Source organism: Stigmatopora argus, chromosome 1, assembly GCF_051989625.1.
Source record: "Stigmatopora argus isolate UIUO_Sarg chromosome 1, RoL_Sarg_1.0, whole genome shotgun sequence".
NCBI lineage: Eukaryota > Metazoa > Chordata > Actinopteri > Syngnathiformes > Syngnathidae > Stigmatopora > Stigmatopora argus.
The window spans coordinates 28,571,305-28,594,318 of record NC_135387.1 but is presented as its reverse complement, the minus strand read 5'-3'; the positions used below and the strand labels follow the sequence as shown (position 1 = coordinate 28,594,318).

The 23,014-nt window shown below is 36.9% G+C and overlaps 3 protein-coding genes across 3 annotated transcripts in view; 1 reads left to right on the top strand and 2 right to left on the bottom strand.

Moving 5' to 3' along the window:
* The window catches only part of chchd6a (coiled-coil-helix-coiled-coil-helix domain containing 6a), a 34,207-nt gene extending 30,576 nt beyond the window's left edge, over positions 1–3,631 (bottom strand). The window contains exons 1-4 of the mRNA XM_077615728.1: positions 3,431–3,631; positions 1,851–1,923; positions 1,578–1,701; positions 275–395 (exon numbers count right to left, since the gene is read on the bottom strand). Of these exons, the coding sequence (XP_077471854.1) occupies positions 275–395; positions 1,578–1,701; positions 1,851–1,923; positions 3,431–3,514 (402 nt within the window). The 5' untranslated portion in view covers positions 3,515–3,631. The remainder of the gene's footprint in view (positions 1–274; positions 396–1,577; positions 1,702–1,850; positions 1,924–3,430) is intronic.
* A 2,685-nt stretch (positions 3,632–6,316) lies between these two features.
* LOC144085538 (E3 ubiquitin-protein ligase TRIM39) lies at positions 6,317–12,831 on the bottom strand. The gene is made up of 4 exons (XM_077614914.1): positions 12,246–12,831; positions 9,970–10,109; positions 7,932–8,099; positions 6,317–7,100 (listed from the first exon to the last, which is right to left on the bottom strand). Exons 1-4 carry the CDS (start codon positions 12,729–12,731, stop codon positions 6,392–6,394), a joined length of 1,503 nt encoding a protein of 500 aa, XP_077471040.1. The 5' UTR covers positions 12,732–12,831; the 3' UTR covers positions 6,317–6,391.
* Positions 12,832–18,985: 6,154 nt separating this feature from the next.
* On the top strand, positions 18,986–19,681 carry LOC144074738 (twist-related protein 2-like). Its single transcript, XM_077601314.1, has one exon. The coding sequence runs from the start codon at positions 18,986–18,988 to the stop codon at positions 19,604–19,606; it is 621 nt and encodes a 206-aa protein (XP_077457440.1). The 3' UTR covers positions 19,607–19,681.
* The last annotated feature ends 3,333 nt before the right edge of the window (positions 19,682–23,014 follow it).

Here is a 23,014-nt window from a genome sequence, read left to right as displayed (position 1 = left end):
CGATAGGCTGTCGTTGTAATATACAGTATTTTCACGACTATAAGGCGCACTGCATTATAAGGCGCACCCTCAACAAATGACACATTTTAATTTTTTTTCCATATATAAAGCACACTGGATTATAAGGCACCCTGTCTATTTTGGAGAAAATTTAAGACTTTTAAGTGCGCCTAATAGTCGTGAAAATACGGTATTCAATTGAATGTAGATTGAAAAGGTTTTGCAAATTATTGAATTCTGTTCCTAACTCCTTTGTGTGTGTTTGTGTGTGTACCAAGTGTCTTGTCTTCTGGGCCTCCTCCCGCGTCTGTTGTCTGTCTTGACTCATCTTTTTGATCATGTCCTCCTTCCTCTTTTCTGTCTCCTCTTTCAGAATGCTATTTTGACGATCATTCCTGGAAACACACATGCAAAATCATGTTTTCAGTGACTAGCTCCCATAAAGTCTAATTTCCATTGCCTTACTACAGCCTACTGCAATGCTTTTAACATTAAATTCCTCAAGGGGTCAGCATAGACCACATGTCAGATTTAAATGAAATATCAGTGTTCATCAATGTGTGTTGGAATGATTGTGCTTCACTGAGTTTATTATCCTTTTGGGCGTTATTTTTAAGTTACAGATTGTTGTGCCATGAGCAGCCATTTTGGCTCAATATAATCTGATCATTGTTCAGTAATCTTCTTTGTTTTTGTTTTATCATGTGTTCTAATAAAAAACAGTGTTGCATTTTTCCGTGTCTTTTTTTTGTTTGCGTTAGTCGGTGCAGAATTAAGAGAAACACAATAGGTCCAAAGCAAGCCGGTGCAATGAAGGGTAGTGCGAAGAAAAGGCGTATGATGACAATCGATTTTAAGCACAAATTAATCGAAAAACATGAGTAATGTACGCGTGACTGAGCGGGCTCGCCAATACGTATGGAGAAGCAGGAAGTTCACCTTGAAAGCCGCTGTAAAATACATTAACTTCTTTGCCTTGGTTATTGCACAAGTAGGTTTAAATTTAGTGTAACGTAAAATTAAAACTGCTTTGCGTGTGTATAGGAATCTAAGTTCATTTAAGTTAAATTTAAAGTTTATGTTACGTTACGAGCGCATCCGTCAAGTCTCTCAATCTCTCCCCATCCACGAACTCCCCATTGTATAAAGTAATGCCTCATTTTATTATTAAACATCATATCCACTAGTTATTTGTTACTCTGTTAGTAGATGGTGAATTACAAACCATAAAAATATGTTTTTCCATTGTAATATCCTGTTTTTGGTGCTTTTTTCAGAGGGCGGGAACGAATTAATTAGTTTTTAGTTCATTTCTATGGGAAACATTGATTTGAGATACGAGTAAAGTGACATACGAGCTCGGTCCCGGAACGCATTAAGCTCGTATCTCAAAGTATGACTGTTGTTAGATTAGACATGAATAAAGCCTATGTATAATACAAAAGCAAAGAAAATGAATAAAAATACTGATAAGCTAAGTTAGCATAGCATTTGATGGGGCCAATATGAATAGATACAGTTGCCCATCTAACTTATTTGGCAACAACCTGAAATAAATAGTCATAATTAATATTAACCTCATTTGATCTTCCTTGACTTTAGCAGTTGTTTTGCTCGTCCTGGATTGGGTGCTTGATAGGGTATGTTGCTGAGGGCTCTGGTTTCCGGGTTTAGTGCTGGAACTGCCACCAAAGGTCACACCTGGAGTAAACATAGAGTTAATAACCAAAGTAAAAAGGCTAATTCAATGGAGTTGGTATTGTGAGATTTTATGACAGATATATGAGCCAGAAGAACTACAATATATGAAAATGTTAAGTACAATCTACTACAATAAAGTGCAAAAATACCTTTATTACTCTGTCCTCGCTTTGGAGGAATGTTGGCCACGCCCCTCATTCTGGTAAGAACATCTTCTGAAAGCTAAGCCAAAAAGTGCAAAAGCATTGTTAATTTGACAAAATAAATACCCATATAGGCAATTCACTGTTTTGCGTATTTTTATGGCTAATAATAGATGTGAAATTTTACTAACTTAACAGTATGGTTTTTACAACAGTGAATTTGATTCAGATTAGAACATTCTTGTGTTTTGGCTTTAACAGCTCCACATAGTGTAAATATGTATTCTCATGTTTGGAATGGATAAAAAGAAAATAATCTGGAAGCTAAGGTTCTTCAGCGGCTTATTGAAGCTCTACTTTTTCAGTGAGTGTGTGTATGTACAAAGCGACACCAAAAACCACGAGTGACTCAAACCCTGATTTGAAACCGCTTGTTTCTAAAACAAACTTAGAATGTGTGGCCTCGTTTCACAACTTCAAAATTTTTCCAGTGATCAAGTACACTTGAAGACTCTGAGTGGGTCATTTTTTGAGGACCGTGGAACAAATTACGGAATTTGACATATAAAGTACTGCTCTACTTACAAAACATTGAAGTTTAAAAAATACGTTCTGGAACCAATTAATTGTTTTTTATTAACCTGACCATGCATTACTTTCCTAAACAAAAACAAAAAAGATGCAACCAAATCATCTGCTACTTTGAATGACCAAAAAAAGCCAATTGGAGTCCAAAAATTACAATGTTAAAATACGTTTTACTGTACTGTACATATTTATGATTTTGTTGCATATTCAGGTGTGTTGAATCATTTCCTCGTGACAGGTGTACTTTGGAATTAGCTATGGAAAATATTGTCACAAAGTTGAGTTCAAACAAAAATTTATATTGGCAAACATGTATTGTGACGTTTTAATAATGAATAATTGTATGGCTAATTAAATGAAAATAACACAATATTTTTAAATGTACCTAAGAACTACATCTCCCTTAATCAACAGAAAAAACTGGTGTCATGACAATGTGCATTTATTTATTTATACTTTTCTGGTTATAGGACAAATATATACATTGAGTTATTTAAGGAATTATATTACTTTAACAGCAGGTTGTTTTTGCGGGTTTTAATGTGTTATTGGACTTGACTGTCTAATCTGGCAACCCTGCCAATGGCTATATCAACCATGGTTGTGTTAATAAATATAATATGATGCATCGTATAGCAACAACACTGATTAAAACCGGCGGTTTGAGGAGCTAGGACGTAGCTGAAATTATGCCAAATTCATCTTAAGATCATCCATAACCTACACGTTTAATGTTGCATTTAAAATGATTGTCAACAAGAGTAGCGATAATTCACAATATTCCATCGATTGCATGGCGATGAAGCTCGTGTATCAATCTGCATCCTTTTGCATCCTCCATACATTATCCCGACCTGATTGAACACTTACTGTCCTTTTGAGAAAGTTTAAATACACGGCATGGTGTGTGTTAGCATGTTAGCGGCTAACACTTGTCGCCGGGACGTATATAAAGTTAGCATAGCCTATCAAATTAATGCTAGCTGAATTAGCATTACCTTGATTCCACGAAGAATCCTGACTCTGTCCTCGTCATCCATACCAAAAGAGACTTTTCTCGTCGTGCTTTCTCCCGATCCCATTCCGGTTCTACCGTGTTGTTATTCGAGATATATTTATTTTGTAGAGTAAAAGATTTCTTTTAACTTAATATTGTGTCCCTGCTCAATGACAGACTCCTTGACAGATGGTATCGGGTTGCCAGTTTGAAATCTCGTCCGCCTTTTTAAGTTTATCACGTTATTATATTTTTTATTAGTATATTATTTATTAGTGTATTTGAGGTAGAAAGTTGTGTTAAACATTTTACAGATTCCGATTAATTTGTCGAAGTGTTGGTCTGTATATTTTTATATACTTCAAAAATGAAATACACATCCGGATTTTCACACTAACATGGCAACCGTGTTAGTATAGAATTTTTTTTTTTAAGTAATTCTATTAGATTGGAATTAAAATAATATTACTAAAATCAGTCACATTACAGAAATATATTCTATGATATTTAATACTAGAGTCAAAGATTTTATGACATTTCCATGTTTATTATAGTGACAAGAACACACAGATAATCACAACAATTTATTTATATATAAATATCACAATTCAAATTTACATTCCAGTGTAAAATAAAATAAAATAAACAAAGAATGATTTCCTGTTTGATAACAATCACCGCGTGGCATATCAGACATTTATTAATAACAGTTTTACTTTGCATTAACCGATAGAAACACCCAAAACAATTTACTAACGTTAATGAATAATGCCTTTGTAAACAGACTATTTTTATTAGGATTAGAATACTCAATACTCATGTGCAGTTATACTAATGTAACAAATGAATTAACAATGTATTTCTGAAGTATGAATATTTTGGAGTATTGCTTCAAACTAGACATTTAGTAGTAAATACGTATACGTATTATGCAAATTCCAAGCATGGTTAGTTCAGGTGCAATATTAATAAATGGAAACCAGCAGTTCAGCAATACATTAATATAAGTAGAACTCAAGAAGTAACTTCCAGTCTGGGAAAGAGAATCCTCACAAGTGTTATTAAAACTTGTCTTTTCAGTTCTCCTGTCTTTAGTTTATCCTTAACTTGTTGTTTTTCCATATTGGGGATGCCGGGTAAAAATAGACACGGACTTCCGAGGGGAAGATTTTAAGTATTCCTTAGTTTAATATCCACACATCGTTTTAGTATACAGTAATCCCTCGAATATCGCGGCTTCACTACAGCGCAGATTTAAAAAAAAAAGTGTAAATTCAAAAAAAATGAAAACCCACACTGTCTTGCTATTAGGAAAATGGCGGAAAACAAGAACTCAGCACTGAAAAAAAAATAAAGTTCATAAAAATGTGAAAATCCACGCTGAAAATCGCAAGCAGAAGCCACTCCCCTGTCCTCCGCTTGCTACTAGGACTCAACTGAAGTAAAAAAAAACATATTTCTATTTTTTTAAAATAGGGGTGATTCTACCCCTATTGTTATAAACATATATTTAATTTTTTTTAAAGTCAATCGTTTTTTTGTTTTGTTTTGTTTTTTCCGGAAAACAGAAACCCGGCCTGAACCCGAAGTAATGATTGACATTTTAGGGCACATGTGTCAAAGTGGCGGCCCGATTTTCCTGATTTTCCCCTTTTAGATCAATAATTGTAATTTTTTAATCAATTTTTCTGTGTTTTTAGTTCAAAAATCATTTTGTAAAATCTAAAAATATATATAAAAAAAGCTAAAATAAACATTGTTTTAGATTTATATAAAACTGAATATTCAGGGATTTTAATCCAGTTCTTTTAATCCATTTCTATAAAAAAAATCTAAATATTATATCTAAAATGGTCCGGCCCACGTGAAATCAAGTTGACGCTAAAGCGGCCCACGAACCAACCCGACTCTGACACCCTTGCTCTAAATTGTCCCTAGCTATTTGTCTCATTGTAACCTGCCATTGGCCCCCCAGCTATGATTGTTTGGCCTTGTGGCCCGCGATTGGCTGGCCATCAATTCAGGGCGTCCCCTACCTGGTGCCCGTAGTTGGCTGGGATAGGCTCCAGCACCCCCTACCAACCTTGTGATTAGAAGCGGTACAGAAAATGAATACAGTAATCCCTCGAATATCGCGGCTTCACTACATCGCAGATTTTTTTCTAGGGGATTTTTTTTTGCAATTATTTTTTTTTCTAAGTTCATAAAAATGTGAAATCCACTTTCCTGTCCTCCGCTTGCCACTAGGACTCAACTGAATAAAAAAAATATATATTTTTTTTTAATAGGGGTGACCCTACTTCGCGTTTTTTCATTTATCGCCACCATGTCTGGTCTAAATTAACTGCAATAACCGAGGGATTACCGTAAGCACGTCGCCAGGGGTCGGGAACCTTTTTGACAGAGAGAGCCATAAACAATTCATATTTTCAAATATTATTCCTTGAGAGCCATACTCATAATTTAACATACATGAAAAATGTGCTCCTTTTTTAATACTAATTTCACCCCTTTGAAGTACAAAAACTCCCTGAATTCTTTTGCCAACATTGTTACGCTGTTGCTAATCACTGTATGCATAAAGAGTCGTCTAATTAAAAGAATAATGATTAAAGCGCTGCTAAATGTAGCGTCAATGCCACAGACTTGATGCTCCTATTGGTGCATTCAGAACTCCATAAATTAACTGACAGGTTATCTGGGAGCCATATGCACCAACCAAAAGAGCCACATAGGGCTCCCGAGCCATAGGTTCCCTACCCCTGCAAAAAGCTATGGATCGACTAATTGCACTGTAAATGAAAATAGAGTCGTTAGGATTCATCGCCCGCGAACCAACCAGAGTCTGACACCCCTGTTTTAGGGGCTCGAGCTCGGACTTAAGATCTCAACTCTATTAGAAACTAAATGCGGGGGTGTCGTTCCCAACCCCCTGAACCGAGAACCATCCCTTAAAACAACCTCACAAGCCACACTGGAGTGTGATCCAAGACTGCGGCGTGGTGGAGTGGATGCTAAAAGCTGGGTAAACTGTCTCTTTGAACACAACCTTGAACGTGTAGAGATGCTCTCGTTGGCCTTTAATGCTGTGGAAGATCAACGTGCCGCCCTCGTAGTCCAACGCCACCTCGATCTTCACCGGCTGGATTTTCATTTCGCGCAGCACCACGTTGGACGAAGACTTGCACACCGTCAGTTTTCCGCTTTTCCACTGGAGTCGCCACGACACCGAGTTATGACCCAGTCGGCTGTGGTCGCCGCGGCGGGGAATGCTCTTGTAACACACCCCCAGCGACCACATACTCTCGGGGCCCACCTCGACCACCCACACGTGCTCGCCGTTGGAGAAGCCCTCGTTGCACATGACCTGCGGGGCGCTGGTGAAGCGCTCTTTGTGGTCGGCGTACGGCTGCTTGGCGTCGATGTATTTGACCGTGCGCTGGTCCTCGCTCAGTTGCAAGTTGGGGTGGGTCGTGCTCGGGTTGAAGGTCAGCTCCAGGGGGTTGAAGAGGATGCAGAGGAAATCGGCCAGGCGGCTCATTTCGGCTCGAAAGGCATCCGTTCGGAGGCCTTCCTGCATTTGCTTGGTGTTGAGTGGCGCTTTTGCGGGGATGTTGCAGGCAATTGTCACCGTGGCAGCCTTCCTCAGCCTCTCCTCGATCGATAGAAACCTAAGAAGAAGAGAGTGTTCAACCAGATAGCTTAGTGTTGGGGTTAATCTGGGTTATTATTCAGTGGCGGTCCGTGCATTTTCTCGTAGCGCCTTCAACGAATCAATATTTGAATATTCAGTTTTTTATAAATCTAAAACAATGTTTATTTTGGCTTTTTTAATATATTTTTAGATTTTACAAAATGATTTTTGAACTAAAAACACTGAAAAAATGGATTAAAAAATGACAATTATTGATATAAAAAGGGGGAAAATCAGGAAATTTAATATACATCTATACTCTTCATTTTAAATTTGATCCTAAAACAGAAAGTCGGCACTCATGATTTACTTTCTCGGGCCGATCAAAATGATGCGGCGGGCCAGATTTGGCCCACGGGCCGCCACTTTGACACCTGTATAGGGTGTCCAATCAGCCTGCCATCTAAATTGTTCGGAATGTGGGAGGAAATTAGAGTACCTGGAGAAAACCCACACAGGCAAAACATGCAAACTCCACACAGATGGACCAACAGGGATTCGAACCCTGGACCCCAGAACTGTGAACCCAACGCGCAAACCACTCATCCAACGTGCTGCCTGCATTTGCTGATTAATCAAATATTAATCAAATGAATACATTAAAATGAATAAAAACAGAGAAATACATTCCGCCAAATGACATTTGAATTTTTGTCAGTTTTTTACGCTAATTTAAATGAGTGTCCTGTAAAGGATTAAGTTTCAACTAAATGTACATTAAAATCTCCCAGGTTTGTTTGGTGGGGGTAATTGTAACGAATAACTGGTAAATAAATGGGTGTAACCTTCATTTTGGTCGATCACGTACTTGTTAATGAAGCTGCAAGATTCCGTCAAGCTGAGGGCATCGTTTGCACTTTCCAGAGCGTCCACTAGTAGCTGCTGTTGCTCCTCAAGTCCGCCCACACCAGATTGCCAGGTGCTTTTACGTTGGGTTTGCTCGTCGTCCAGAAGTTTATGCAATCGCTCACGGTACCTGAACACCCCCCAAAAGGAAAAAAAATAAGAATGACCACATTTAATTGGTGCCAGGAACCGATTGATGTTGTTTTCCTTGTGTACATAGTCCATAACTGTCAACCTGGGCCAATTGCTGCCCTTATTAATGATTCCAATTCCCCTTATTAAGCGATAATAAATCAAACAAATGCAACGTAACACATTTACTTACATAGGGCGCACTTAAAAGTCTAAAAATTTCTCCAAAGTGGACGGGGTGCCCAATTAGTATGCAGTAAATTCAAGATCCTGTAGATGTCGCTGTATGACGTTGACAGCTTGACTGTCTGGGTACATTGCTTGCTGACACGCTATATTTATTTAGTGAAAAGGCGGACGTGTGAAAGGGGAATGCGGGTGAGCATATCATGCTTAAAGCATGACAATATTAGCAGTCAACGATGACGTTTTTGTCTGCCACCAGTGACCGAGACGATCCGGATTAGAGCCGAAATGGGTCAAACGAGATCGGTTTTACAAAAAACGTAATTAAAAAAATCACGTACAAAGGTTGTTATACGGCATAAACATTTTGAAATGATCAAAAAACGTATAAAATACGGGAAAAACTTATACGTTGACAGGTATGGTAGTCACTGAGTCAGTCTCCTTATTTTATTTTTATTTTTTTCCTGGACCAAATTTATTGCTATTCTGTTAAGAAGACGTCTAAAATATTGATGCAAATGAAGCAAATTTTTATTAAATGGTTGCTTTTTTCCAAGGTAGAAAGAATAAAGGGGACATGCGATTAGATTAGTATGCAAATAAGGTCAACACCTATGTATACACATGTATATAGAATATACTAAACACACTATATACAGTGAAAATCAAAGCAAAATATTAAATTGTCAATGTCAATTACAACTAAAACTATTTTCCCCCCCGTGTTTGCACATGGTGGATATTCGGATTTTAATTTTAGTGCATTATTATGACCACGGACATTTCTACAGTGGTGAAATTTGGCAATGGAAAATAACAAACAGGATATCAGAGGTGTGAAATTCAGATGGATGTTATAGAACAAAAGAGGACACGCATTTCTTTCCCTGATAGTCATCATCGGATCTCGTTCTTCTGGTTTCATTGTGCTTTGCAATAATAAGGGGTTGTGATGATAGGGCATGACATGCTCGGAATAATTCTTGCCCAACCATTATTGAGCCAATGTGTACTAAACAGTATTGTTTTCCACACCACTTAGAAGATTACAACATAGATAAACTGGTTAGTATGGAAATTTAGTACTGCAATTTATCGGAAGAGCATGAATTATGTCTATATATATATATATGGATGAAAAAAATAATAATTAAAAAATATATTTAATAAAATAAAAAATAATATATATATATATAGATGAAAAAATAAAAAATAAAATAATAAAAAATAAAATAAAATAAAAAATACATATATTATTTGGTACTACGATTTATAGGAAGAGAATTAATTATATATTTTTATAATAATAAATCGAAGTACCAAATTTCCAGACCAGATTTAAATGACATAGTATTTATCATTTGGAAATAAATATTTTATTTTGCCATATATTGTTGGATATCTCATTTCCCATCTCATTTTCTGAACTTTTTTTATCCTCACTTGGGTCGCGGGGGGTGCTGGAGCCTATCCCAGCTGACTTCAGGTCAGAGGCGGAGAGAACACCCTGAATTGCTGGCCAACCAATCACAGGGCAGAAGGAGACAAACAGCCATTCACGCTCGCACTCAAACCTAGGGGCAATTTTAGAGCGTCCAATCAGCCTACTATACATGTTTTTGGAATGTGGGAGGAAACCGGAATACCCGGGGATTTTGTGTTTTTGTCTGTGGCATTACCCGTCAATCAGTTCGGCCATGACATCCACCGTCGTGACCGCCTTGTTGACCAATTTGTCTCCAACTGTTTCGGAGAGTCCTTGCTCTTCCTTCACCCTCTCCACCAGAAAGTTGGTCATCTGCAACCTGTTGGAAACCACCTGCAAATGTACATATATGATCCATGCGTCAGTCACTTGATGCTGAAACAACGTGAAAACTTGTGCATTTAGGGGAGAGGGATTGTAGGACTAATTGACATAAAATGAATATAATAGACTAATCTCAAGTCACACGACGGTTCTCTGATGGGTTTTGTCTTAGAAAGCTGCTAAAACACAGAGAATAGAATAATAATAGTATAGTATTGTCTAGTATTGTATAGTATTGTAGTATGATATAGTATCTTATAGTGTCATATCGTATGGTAAATGTTGCATCGTATATTACTATATCATATAGTAAATATTGTGTTGTAAATATTGTATAGTAAATATTGTATCGTATAGTAAATATTGTATCGTATAGTATTATATTGTATAGTATTATATTGTATAGTATTATATTGTATAGTATTATATCGTATAGTATTATATCGTATAGTATTATATCGTATAGTATTATATCGTATAGTATTATATCGTATAGTATTATATCGTATAGTATTATATCGTATAGTATTATATCGTATAGTATTATATCGTATAGTATTATATCGTATAGTATTATATCGTATAGTATTATATCGTATAGTATTATATCGTATAGTATTATATCGTAGAGTATTATATCGTATAGTGTTATATCGTATAGTGTTATATCGTATAGTATTATATCGTATAGTATTATATCGTATAGTATTATATCGTATAGTATTATATCGTATAGTATTATTGTATAGTATTATATCATATAGTATTATATCGTATAGTAAATATCGTACAGTAAATATCACATAGTAAATATAGGATTGTAAATATTGTATAGTAAATATGGTATTGTAAATCTCGTATGCTAAATATCATAGGGCAAGTATCGTATAGGAAGTATTATATAGTAAATATTGGATGTTAAATATCGTATCGTAAATATTGTATTGTAAATATTGTATTGAAAATTTTGTATCCTAAATATCATATCATAAATACTGTATTGTAAATATTGTATAATAAATATCGTATTGTAAATAGTGTATAGTAAATATTGTATAGTAAATATCGTATTGTATAGTATATATTGTATTGCATAGTAAATATTGTGTTGTAAATATCATATCGTAAATGTCGTATGGTAAATATCGTATGGTAAATATCGTATCATAAATATCGTATCGTAAATATCGTATTGTAAATATCGTATTGTAAATATTGTATTGTAAATATTGTATTGAAAATTTTGTATCCTAAATATCATATCATAAATACTGTATTGTAAATATTGTATAATAAATATCGTATTGTAAATAGTGTATAGTAAATATTGTATAGTAAATATCGTATTGTATAGTATATATTGTATTGCATAGTAAATATTGTGTTGTAAATATCATATCGTAAATGTCGTATGGTAAATATCGTATGGTAAATATCGTATCATAAATATCGTATCGTAAATATCGTATTGTAAATATCGTATTGTAAATATCGTATTGTAAATATTGCATGCTATATATCGTATTGTAAAGATTATATCGTAAATACTGGATTGCAAATATTGTACATTAAATATTGTATAGTAAATATCGTATTGTATAGTATATATTGTATTGCATAGTAAATATTGTGTTGTAGATATCATATCGTAAATGTCGTATGGTAAATATCGTATGGTAAATATCATATCATAAATATCGTATTGTAAATATCGTATTGTAAATATCGTATTGTAAATATTGCATGCTATATATCGTATTGTAAAGATATTATCGTAAATACTGGATTGCAAATATTGTACATTAAATATTGTATAGTAAATATAGCATCATAGTATACTAGCAGGATAAATATAGTAACTAGTCAGTCGAGCATAGTATAGAATAATAATTACAAAATAATTTGTGTTATTAAAAAAATATTAAAAATGATATCGTATCAATACATGCTTCAGGGGACTCTTGTATTGTAAATGCAATGTACAAAAAATCATTTCATAATGCTACATTCACATTAATAAAGAGTCTTCAAGTGAGCATCATTTTAAAATGACAAAACCCACACGTTAACATTATAAAAAAATCACTTTTGAGCAAATTATCCAGAAACATACTAACAAATATGAAATCCAAGAACTCGATCTACCTTGCTGCGGACCTCCAATGCCCTCCTCATCTCCCCCTCAGCAACGCTAAAGGTCAGAAGGTCATGGTTCTGATGCCGACCCTCCATGAAACACTTGGAGCACAGCAAGGTCATGTCGGTGGAGCAAAAGTACACCAGAGGACTCCGATGGACTTCGCACTCCTTCCCCGTCGGCGACGCCTTCTCCGCCGATGGGTCGCCGGGGATTTCCGTCGGCTCCTTGTTCATCGGCGGAACCTGATCGGCGTTGGAATTCGACGCGATGAAGCCGTTGATGATGCTGCCCAGTTTAAAGTTCTTCTGCAGGGATTGAGCACCCTGAAATTCCATGCGGCACTCTGGGCACTGGAATCTTTTCTCGCTGCTTTTGATGATCTGCGAGATGCAAACCTGGCAGTAGTTGTGGCCGCAGGGGAGAACCACGGGGTCCAAAAAGAGCTGAAGGCAGATGGGACAACTCAGTTCTTCTCGCATGGAAAAATTCATGATGGAGACGTGAAGAATTATGGATCATCGGACAGGGAGCTGCGTCTACTGTGGCTCCGAGACGAAAAATGAAGGGAAAGCCACGAACGTTGGCTTGTTGTATGATTGATGGCACGTGCACATGCGCATCAAGAGGAACAACATTCCTCCTTAGAGCAGATGAAAAAACAAAAACAAAAAACACGGAAAAAAACACTGACTCCTGAGGGTTGTTGACGGTAATAATATGACATGCATTTTTTTTTTGCAGGTTACTTTTAGCATGTTGGAGCCGGAGTGGGTCAAGTTAAAGCAAGGGTTGGGAAAGTTATGGATGGAGAAAGCCATAAACAATTTATATTTTCAAAATGTTATTCCTTGAGTCAAAATTTAAAAGAAAACATGGAAATGTGCATTTTTTAGTCATTTCGCCACTTTTAAAAGGAGGAAAAGTGTCAGATTTTTTTTGACAACATTATAGCGCTGTTGCTAATCAAAGAGTATCAATGAGAGTAGAAGATTCTAATGGAAAAAAATATGCACCCATCAAAAGAGCCACATACGACTCCCAAGCCATATGCACCCATCAAAAGAGCCACATACGACTCCCGAGCCATATGCACCCATCAAAAGAGCCGCATACGGCTCCTGAGCCATATCCACCCATCAAAAGAGCCACATGTGGCCCCCGAGCTATATGCACCCATCAAAAGAGCCACATACGGCTCCCAAACTATACGCACCCATCAAGAGAGTCATGTACGACTACCGAGCCATATGTACCCATCAAAAGAGCCACATACGGCTCCCAAGCCATATGCACCCATCAAAAGAGCCGCATACGGCTACCGAGCCATATCCACCCATCAAAAGAGCCACATACGGCTCCCAAGCTATACGCACCCATCAAAAGACCCATGTACGACTCCCGAGCCATATGCAGCCATCAAAAGACGGCTCCTGAGCCATATGCAACCATCAAAAGAGCCACAGTTGGCTCCCGAGCCATGTGCAGCGATCAAAAGAGCCGCATACGGCTCCTGAACCACAGGTTCCCTACCCCTGAGCTAAAGGATACATCATAAATTCATTCATTTATCCTCACAAGGGTCGCGGGGGTGCCCAACCCAGCTAACCACAAACAGGGGACAACCTGAATCGGTGGCCCAATGGTAGGGCACAATGAGACAAATAGCCAGGGGAAATTTAGAGTGTTCAACCAGCTAGCCTAGCATGTTTTTTGGGATGTGGGAGTAAACCAGAGCACCCGGAGATAACCCACGCAAGCCCAAAGAGAACAAGCAAACTCCACACGGGGTCGAACCCTCGACTCCAGAAGTGTGAGGTCGACGTTCGAACCACTTCAAATATTCATTTCAATTGCGAAATGAAATGTGTTTTAAGTGATCATGTTGGACGGATGCTTCACACGGTTGCTTTGGGGCAGATTGTAAATGTGGGAACCTGCTTTCGTATACACAGCGAGTGATGAGTCATGCTGTGGGTAAACACTGCAGGGTAAAACACTTCCTGTTTTCACCTGAAAGCCTGTCAACAAGCACCTGTCAGCTGACTTGATGCGGAGAAATGATAGCATCAAAAATAGAGAAGAGACGAAAATTATAGCTCTTGTTTTGTTCGGAGGAAGAACAAGAACATCGTGTATTGCTCGCTCCTCCATTTCTTTTTGTGTTCATTATTCATTTATGTACACACTGATTCTATTTTTAGTGCCCACGTGAAGTAGCTGTTTGTTACTTATCTAGGTTGACGATGACTTATTTTGTATGTTGATTGCTACTTATTTATTATGTTGGCTACTTATTTGTTTACTTCTTATTTATTGGTTATTTATCATTATTTATTGATTTATCTTTTCGTGTGTTTGTTTGTTGTTATTTGTGCACTTCCCTACTTATTTATGTTGTTGACTACTACTTATTTATTATGTTGACTACTTTTTTTTTACTACTTATTATTTATCTGTTCTGGGGTTTGTTTATTGTTGTTATTTTTTTACTTCACTACTTATTTATGTTGTTGACTACAACTTATGTTAACTACTTTTTTATTTACTACGTATTTATTGATTATTTATCTGTTCGTGTGTTTGTTTTTTGTTGTTATTTGTGTACTTCCCTACTTATTTATGTTGTTGACTACTACGTATTATGTTAACTACTTATTTTAATTTACTACTTATTATTTATCTCTTCGTGTGTTTGTTTGTTGTTGTTGTTTGCACACTTTCCTACTTATTTATGTTGTTGACTACTACTTATTTATTATGCTGACTACTTTTTTTACCACTTGTTTATTGATTATTTATCTGTTCGTGTGTTTGTTTTTTGTTGTTATTTGCGCACTTTCCCACTTATTTATGTTGTTGACTACTACTTATTTAGTATGTTGACTACTTTTTTACTACTTATTTATTGATTATTTATCTGTTCGTGTGTTTGTTTTTGTTGTTATTTGCGCACTTGTTTATTTACTAATTATTATTTATCTCTTCTTGTTTGTTGTTGTCATTTGTGCACTTTCCTACTTATTTATGTCGTTGAGTACTACTTTTTATGTTAACTCCTTTTTTATTTACTACTTATCATTTAACTGTTTGTGTGTTTGTTTGTTGTTGTTATTTGTTTACTTCCCTACTTATTTATATTGTTGACTACTAATGTTAACTACTTTTTTAATTTACCACTTATTGATTATTTATTCATTTGTTCGTGTGTTTGTTTGTTGTTGTTATTTGTGCACTTCCCTACTTATGTATGTTGTTGACTACTACTTATTTATTATGTTGACTACATTTTTATTTACTACTTATTGTTTATTTATCTGTTCGTGTGTTTGTTTGTTGTTGTTATTTGTGTACTTCCCTACTTATTTATGTTGTTGACTACTACTTATTATGGGAACTACTTTTTTTATTTACTACTTATTTGTTGATTATTTATTATTCTAGAATGACCTGAGATTTAGTTAATGGTTACATATAAAAAAAGGCAACGTGTTTTCAGAGAAGACACGCAATGGAATCCGGTGTCATGCATTTTTCTTCAGGTGAAAAGTCCTACAGAATGTTGATATTCTAGTTTAAGATTTTTATTGTTCAACTGATCCAATATGTTCCGTCAGATAAAAGTCAAATCTTATCATCTTTGGTTCTTCAAACAACAATTATTGCGGGGGCAAATCTTGATCCCGGCGACTGACAGGTGTTTTCCCACGGGCAATAAAAACAACCTAAAATAGCAGTTATAAAGTAGGTTATTGCAAAAAAAGTATTACAAAAATGACGTCTTGAGTTATTTTGGGAGCACTGGCCAATAGAACGGGCTCTCGAAAGGGATTTTCCCCTTTTGAAATGAATAATTGCAATTTTATTAATCCATTTTTTTTCTTTTTGTGTTTTTACTTCAAAAATCTTATCATAAAATCTAAAAATAAATATATAAAATATTTTCAGTTTTCCACTTTAATATTGAACATAATTCAAAAATATTTTGTTTTTCTTTTGAAATGAAAAACAAAAGATTAAAAGATGTGTTTATTAATCCAATTTGGTTGTTTTTGTGTTTTTATTTCAAAAAGAATTTTGTAAAATCTAAAAATAAATATATAAAATATTTTCAGTGTTCCACTTTAATATTTGAACATATTTCAAAAATATTTAGTTTATCTTTTGAAATGAAAGAAAAATGAAATGAAAAATTAAAAGATGTTTTCCCTTACGAAGACACAATACGCAGATAAACATTGTTTTAGATCTATAAAAAAAATAATATTGGGGGCTTTTCATCCAGTTCTTTTAATCCCAGTTTTAAAAATATCGAAATACAGTGGTACCTCGAGATACGAGGTTAATGCATTCCGGGACTGAGCTCGTATGTCGATTTTATCGTCACTCAAACGAACATTTCCCATAGAAATGAACTAAAAACAAATTAAATCATTCCAACCCTCTGAAAAAACACCCTAAACAGGATATTGGATTGGAAAAACATTTTTATTTGTTCTAATTCGCCATCTATTAACAAAGTAACGAAATAACTAGTGGTTTAATATTACTAAAATGTGTTTAATAGTACTAAAATTATATAGATTTTGAAAGGGGGGGCAGACAGGAAGGAGGGAGGGACTTTTTGCACGGCAACGCGCTCGTAACATAACATAAACAAATTTTAATGAACTTGGATTACGATGCAGAAACACTCAAAAATATGTTTAATCTAACCTAACACTAAACTTAATTCTAATTTTGTTTGACATTTTGATACCTTTCTTCTCTATTGGCCCCGCCTCCACCCTGACTTTCAGACTATCGAGGGTTGTTTGCTTTTGTCTTCCCTTCAAAATATTCCCAAAATGATGCACACAAATGTCCTCACAATAGGATAACGCACGACCACTTGCCAACGAGAATTACTATACAGACGCTCCCCTACTTACGAACGAGTTACATTCCGAGCGATTGTTCGTAAGGTGAAATTGTTCGTAAGTTGCTCAGTGCTATATTTTGTATTATAATTTATGTTTACTCAAAATTATATTCACCCGGGCGACCAAACGTCCGGTCACGCGCACGACCACTTGCCAACAATAAGTAGTATATACTCCTCTCGTATTAGCGATCGCTCCGCCATTCGCACTGACTAACGGGAAAAAACACTGAAAAAAATGCAACTCTCCACCCAGTGCTCGTAGAGACATTACAAAGAGGGAGTTGCGGGGAGAGAGACAGTGCCCATGATGTGTTTAGGAGCATGTCAAAATTTGTCTCGTATCTCAAGATAAATATCTTCTCAAAATTTTACTCGTATCTCAAATTGCTCGTATGTCGGGGCACTCGTATGTCGAGGTACCACTCTATCAGATCTAAAATAGTCCGGCCCACATGAAATCGAGTTGACGTTAATGCGGCCCGCGAACCAACCCGAAATTTGACATCCTTGCTCTAGGCCAGGGGTAGGGAACCTATGGCTGGGGAGCCACATATGGCTCTTTTGATGGGTGCATATGGCTCTCCACTAACCTGTGAGGTAAACTATGGAAACTGCTGGTGAGAAAGCGCAGGAATAGGAGTGTTACGTTAGTATTATGGGATTGACACTACCCCAGCGCCTTATAATCATTTTTTTCGTGGCCGGATGATTCGCCTAAAGACGTTTCGCCGACGGACGTTTGACAGACGGACAGGTCGCCGAATGGACGTTCCACCGAACAGTCATTCGGCCGAACGGCCGTTCGGCCGAATGACCGTTCGGTGGAACGTCCATTCGGCGACCTGTCCGTCTGTCAAACGTCCGTCGGCGAAACGTCTTTAGGCGAATCATCCGAGTACCATTTTTTTTCATTACACTCTTTTGCATGGATTTTCTCATTGATACTCATTGATTAGCAACAACGTAACAATGTTGTCAAAGGAATTCAGAGACTTTTTGTACTTTAAAAGTGGTGAAGTGACTAAAAAAGGCACACTTTTTCATGTATGTTGACTTTTAAAATTCGGAGCATGGCTCTCAAGGATTAACATTTAAAAAAATATGAATCGTTTATGGCTCTTTCCATCAAAAAGGTTCCCGACCCCTTGCTCTAGGCCTACAATTAGAAAAGGAGGTCAAACGAGAATAAAACACACCATTGAGTTGGACCTAGCGCGCTCTCGACTCACTTTTTAAACACGGTTACTTCACCCTACCGGGAAGTTACGATCACAACATAGTTTGGGTAGACGATACTTCATAGTTGCAACAGAGGAGGGGTGAAACGGCAACGAAGAGGGGCGGGGTGGAGGGACAAGGACATGTTTCGGAGGAAATCTGGAACCAATATACTCGGGAAGCTTCCACGGCGAGGCGCAAACGTCATCGAGGTTTGATTTGGTTGGCTGTCCGAGACACCTTGTCCCTTTGATCACGGTACCCGATAGTTTAGGGTTCCCGTTGTACTAATCCAAGGGGGGAAAAAAAAAAACAGTAGACCTACTCACCAAGCAGTGAATCAGATGGGGCGGACCGCCGAACACATGGAGGTCCCCTCCCTTTTTTTAAAAGTCCGATTCCAGTTTCTGTTGGATCAGAAGCAGCTCGAGGAGCAGCCAGACATGACGGCCAATGCGGTGATTACTGGTGGCCTCGCAGGAGTGAGGATGCAGAAGAAGCGTGGCGGTAAACCGTAGCTAAACGCCGGGATCCGCCAACGTTCCTGAAAAAAAACAAAGTTTGAGAAGAAACGGCAGGATTCGGAAGAAGAAAAAATACGGAAGTATGAGGGACGAGGAACAGACTGACGCCGATCCCTCGGCGGATTCCAATGAGGACAAGACCGGGAAACCGACTTCCAACGCTTGTCCCGTCCTCGTGGCGACTCCGGGATTCCGCCGACGGAAACGACACCCCGTCCCACCCGAGTCGGACGACACGACCGCGGTCCCCCTGCCGGACGACGAACCCGGGGACGCCATCCAGATCGAGACGGTGACGGGAACCAAGAAACTGAAAAGGTGTCCTCAACCTCCGCAAACGTCCCCGGGGCGTTCCCTTTCACCGGTTCAGGGTCCGAACCCCGGAGCGTCGTCCCCTCTGGAGGACCCGCACGGCCAACGCGATATCGCCAACATTCGTGAGCGGCAGAGGACGCAATCCCTCAACGATGCGTTCGCTTCTCTGCGTAAAATCATCCCAACGCTGCCTTCGGATAAACTGAGTAAAATCCAGACTCTTAAACTAGCGTCACGCTACATTGACTTCCTGTACCAGGTGCTGCAGAGCGATGAGATGGATTCAAAGAGCAACGGCTGTAACTACCTGGCCCACGAGAGGCTAAGCTACGCCTTCTCCGTTTGGAGGATGGAAGGGGCTTGGTCCGCCATGTCTGCCGGACATTAGCCTCATTTTCCAGGTGGCGTTCTTTTCACCTGGTTGAAAATAGGTCACAATTTTAACTCACAAGTCTCAGGTAACGTCATCGGGTCGGCTCATTGGTCAAGGAAAGACTGTGACTTTTGATAAGGACAAGAATGCTAATGTTTGCTAAGTCTTTCACCACTTTTGAAACAAGACGGTACAACTCCGGAGTTAGGAATGATTGGTACTGAAGCATACCTGTCAACTTTTACGTTTTACCCGTATTTTATACACTTTTTTGATCATTTCAAAGTGTGGAAGCCATATAACCACTTTTGTACTGGAAAAAAGTTTTTTTAAAGTACGTTTTTTGTAAAACTGATCTCGTTTTAGCCATTTTCGCTCTAATCCGGGTTGTCTCGGTCACTGGTAGCAGACGAAAACGTCATCGTCAATTTCTAATGTTGACATTTCCACATTTTACATAAATATAGCACGTCAGCAAGCAATGTACCCAAACAGTCAAAGCTGTCAGCGTCAAACAGCGACATCTACAGAATCTTGAATGTATTGCATACAAAAGGCGCACCGACTGATTGGGCACCCCGTCCACTTTGAGGAAAATTATAGACTTTTAAGTGCGCCCTATGTGAGTAAATATTGCACGCTTTATTATCACTTAATAAGGGAATTGCAATCATTAATAAAAGGAGTAATTAGCCGAGGTTGACAGGTATGCTAAATGTTGTATCTTCCGCACACTGGCAATGTAGGGATGCAGTTTTCTAAAAGTATTTTTTTACTATTAAAAATAAAACTTCCTATTGGTTATGGTCATATTTTCTGGCCCAATTTGTCATCCAATTGTAGTATTAGTGTTCTCCGCATGTATTTTTTAATCAACAAAAATAATATATATATATATATATATATATATATATATATATATCAGTTTGTTTATTTGTGGGTACAACTGACCTCACAAAATGGCTGCCCTTGTAAAAAGTGTCATTTTTTTATATAAACATTATTTTTCTCCTATATCAGAAAACTGCATTTTACTTCTAATACTATATGAGGATTCTATTTCCTTATTTGGCATTATTTTCTTATGTTGTGGAGGTCATTGCCTATCCAAATATAACAATATCAACTTTCTGAGAATTTTAACTATATATATATTTTATTTTAACTATTTTTTCCTCGAAAAATGAAGACATTTTTGGAGTTTAAATGCCGAAAAAGTCCAGTAAAATGTTTGCCCGCAGTCGTCTTTTGTTTACATTCAAACAGCTGTTTTGCAGAGTCTGATTAATTTTTCAAAATGGCGGCACCTCACATTATAAACATTATGTTTCTAACTTCAAAATGTAGCCTAGCATTTTTGCTATTTGGGCCTAATTTTCACAAAAATCTGGATTTGGAGCAACCATCTTTGATTTTTAATGTTATTTACACTTAAGAGTTGTTTTTAACCTTTTAGCGCTAAGCTAACATTGTGCTAATGTGTGTTTTTGACAGGCAAAATCAACTTTCATAACTCCGTTTAAAGCACGTGTGGTGAACAAGTTAAACACAAAAAGCCAAAATTTGAAAATGTGAAATCAGAAGAGGGATAAAAAAACATTATTAGATTATTTAAATTATTAAATTAAATTAAAATTATTAGAAATCTTATTTTTTCAAAAGAATTTATGATTTGTTTTTAATGGGCCCTGATGAATCTGAGTGTGTTTTAAGAGAGAATAACATTTTAAAAAACATGAAATGAGGCACAGTATATACAAAATATGATAAGAAGCAAACAGGCCGCATTCATTTTGGCCAGGAGCCGCATACGGCTCGAAAGCCACCCCTGGTTTAAAGGCTAGATTTCAGGCTGTTTTTGCTCATTATCAACAACGGTGGAAAAAAAAAGGCCGCACCGCCGCCTGCCAGTCTTCGGTCGAGTTCGTCCGTGTGTTCTTGTGCCAAAGAAACCCTCGCAACCGCTCGCAAATTCTTTCCCTTCAAATGTGCTTGCTTTGCACAAAAAGTGCGCGATACAGTCGCGGCGAGCTGACGTTGAAGACTAATGAAAACAAACGGCTTTAAAAAAATAAAAAAAAACGATGAATCATGTGCGGTGGCATCAAAGGGAAAGGTCCATGCGGGGGCTGGCGGGGGTTGGCGGGGGCTCTCCCACTGGGCTCCTAAAAACCACTGGGAGTTAGGGAGGAAGTGCAATCTGATTTATGGAGAGCACATGCATAGGTGTAATAATCGACCTCCTGCTTTCATCTGGACCATGGGTGTCCAAACTTATTTTTTTCAACCAGAAAAATCAAAGGTCGGCGACGGCCGACGTGAAATGTTAGGGTGGAAATTGGCAGGGGAAAATGTTCACGTCTTTAGGTAAAAAAAAACAATGCGATAGCTATATTTATCCCAAAATAACTAAAAGTTAGTGGGCGGCCCGTTGAGGGAGTGGTTAGTGCATCGGTCTCGCAGTTCTGGGGTCGAGAGTTTGATTCTGTGTTCTTCCGGGGTTTGTGTGGGTTTTCTCCGGGTACAATGGTTTCCTTCCACGTCCTAAAAACATGCGTGCTAGGCTAATTTAGCGCTCTAAATTGTCCCTAGCTATGAGTGATTGGTTGTTTGTGATTGGTTGGTCAGCGATTCAGGGTGTGTCCCCCGCCTTGTACTTGAAGTCAATGGGGATAGGCTTCAGCATCCCCTGCGACCCTAGTGAGGATAAAGTGGTTCAGAAATTAAATGAATGAAAACAGTTATTAAACAGTTTTACGCCTTTTATAAGATTCATTTATGTGGTCACATATAATATAATCTATAATTTATTCTCTAATCTCTAATCTAAAATATAATAATTTATTCTCTAATCTAAAATATAATAATTTATTCTCTAATCTAAAATATAATAATTTATTCTCTAATCTAAAATATAATAATTTATTCTCTAATCTAAAATATAATAATTTATTCTCTAATCTCTAATCTCTAATCTAAAATGTAATTTATTCTCTAATCTCTAATCTAAAATATAATAATTTATTCTGTAATCTCTAATCTAAAATATAATAATTTATTCTCTAATCTAAAATATAATAATTTATTCTCTAATCTCTAATCTAAAATATAATAATTTATTCTCTAATCTCTTATCTAAAATATAATAATTTATTCTCTAATCTTTAATCTAAAATATAATAATGTATTCTCTAATCTCTAATCTAAAATATAATAATTTATTCTCTAATCTCTAATATCTAATCTGTAATCTCCGATCCAATCAAATCAATCTAATCTAATCTAATCCAATCGAATCAATAATATAATATAATCTCTTCTCTAATCTCCTCTCATATAATCTAAATTTAAATCTCATTGTATTTGTGTAATTCCAATAGATGCATACACTATTATATTAAAAATATAAAAGCAAGATCGTCA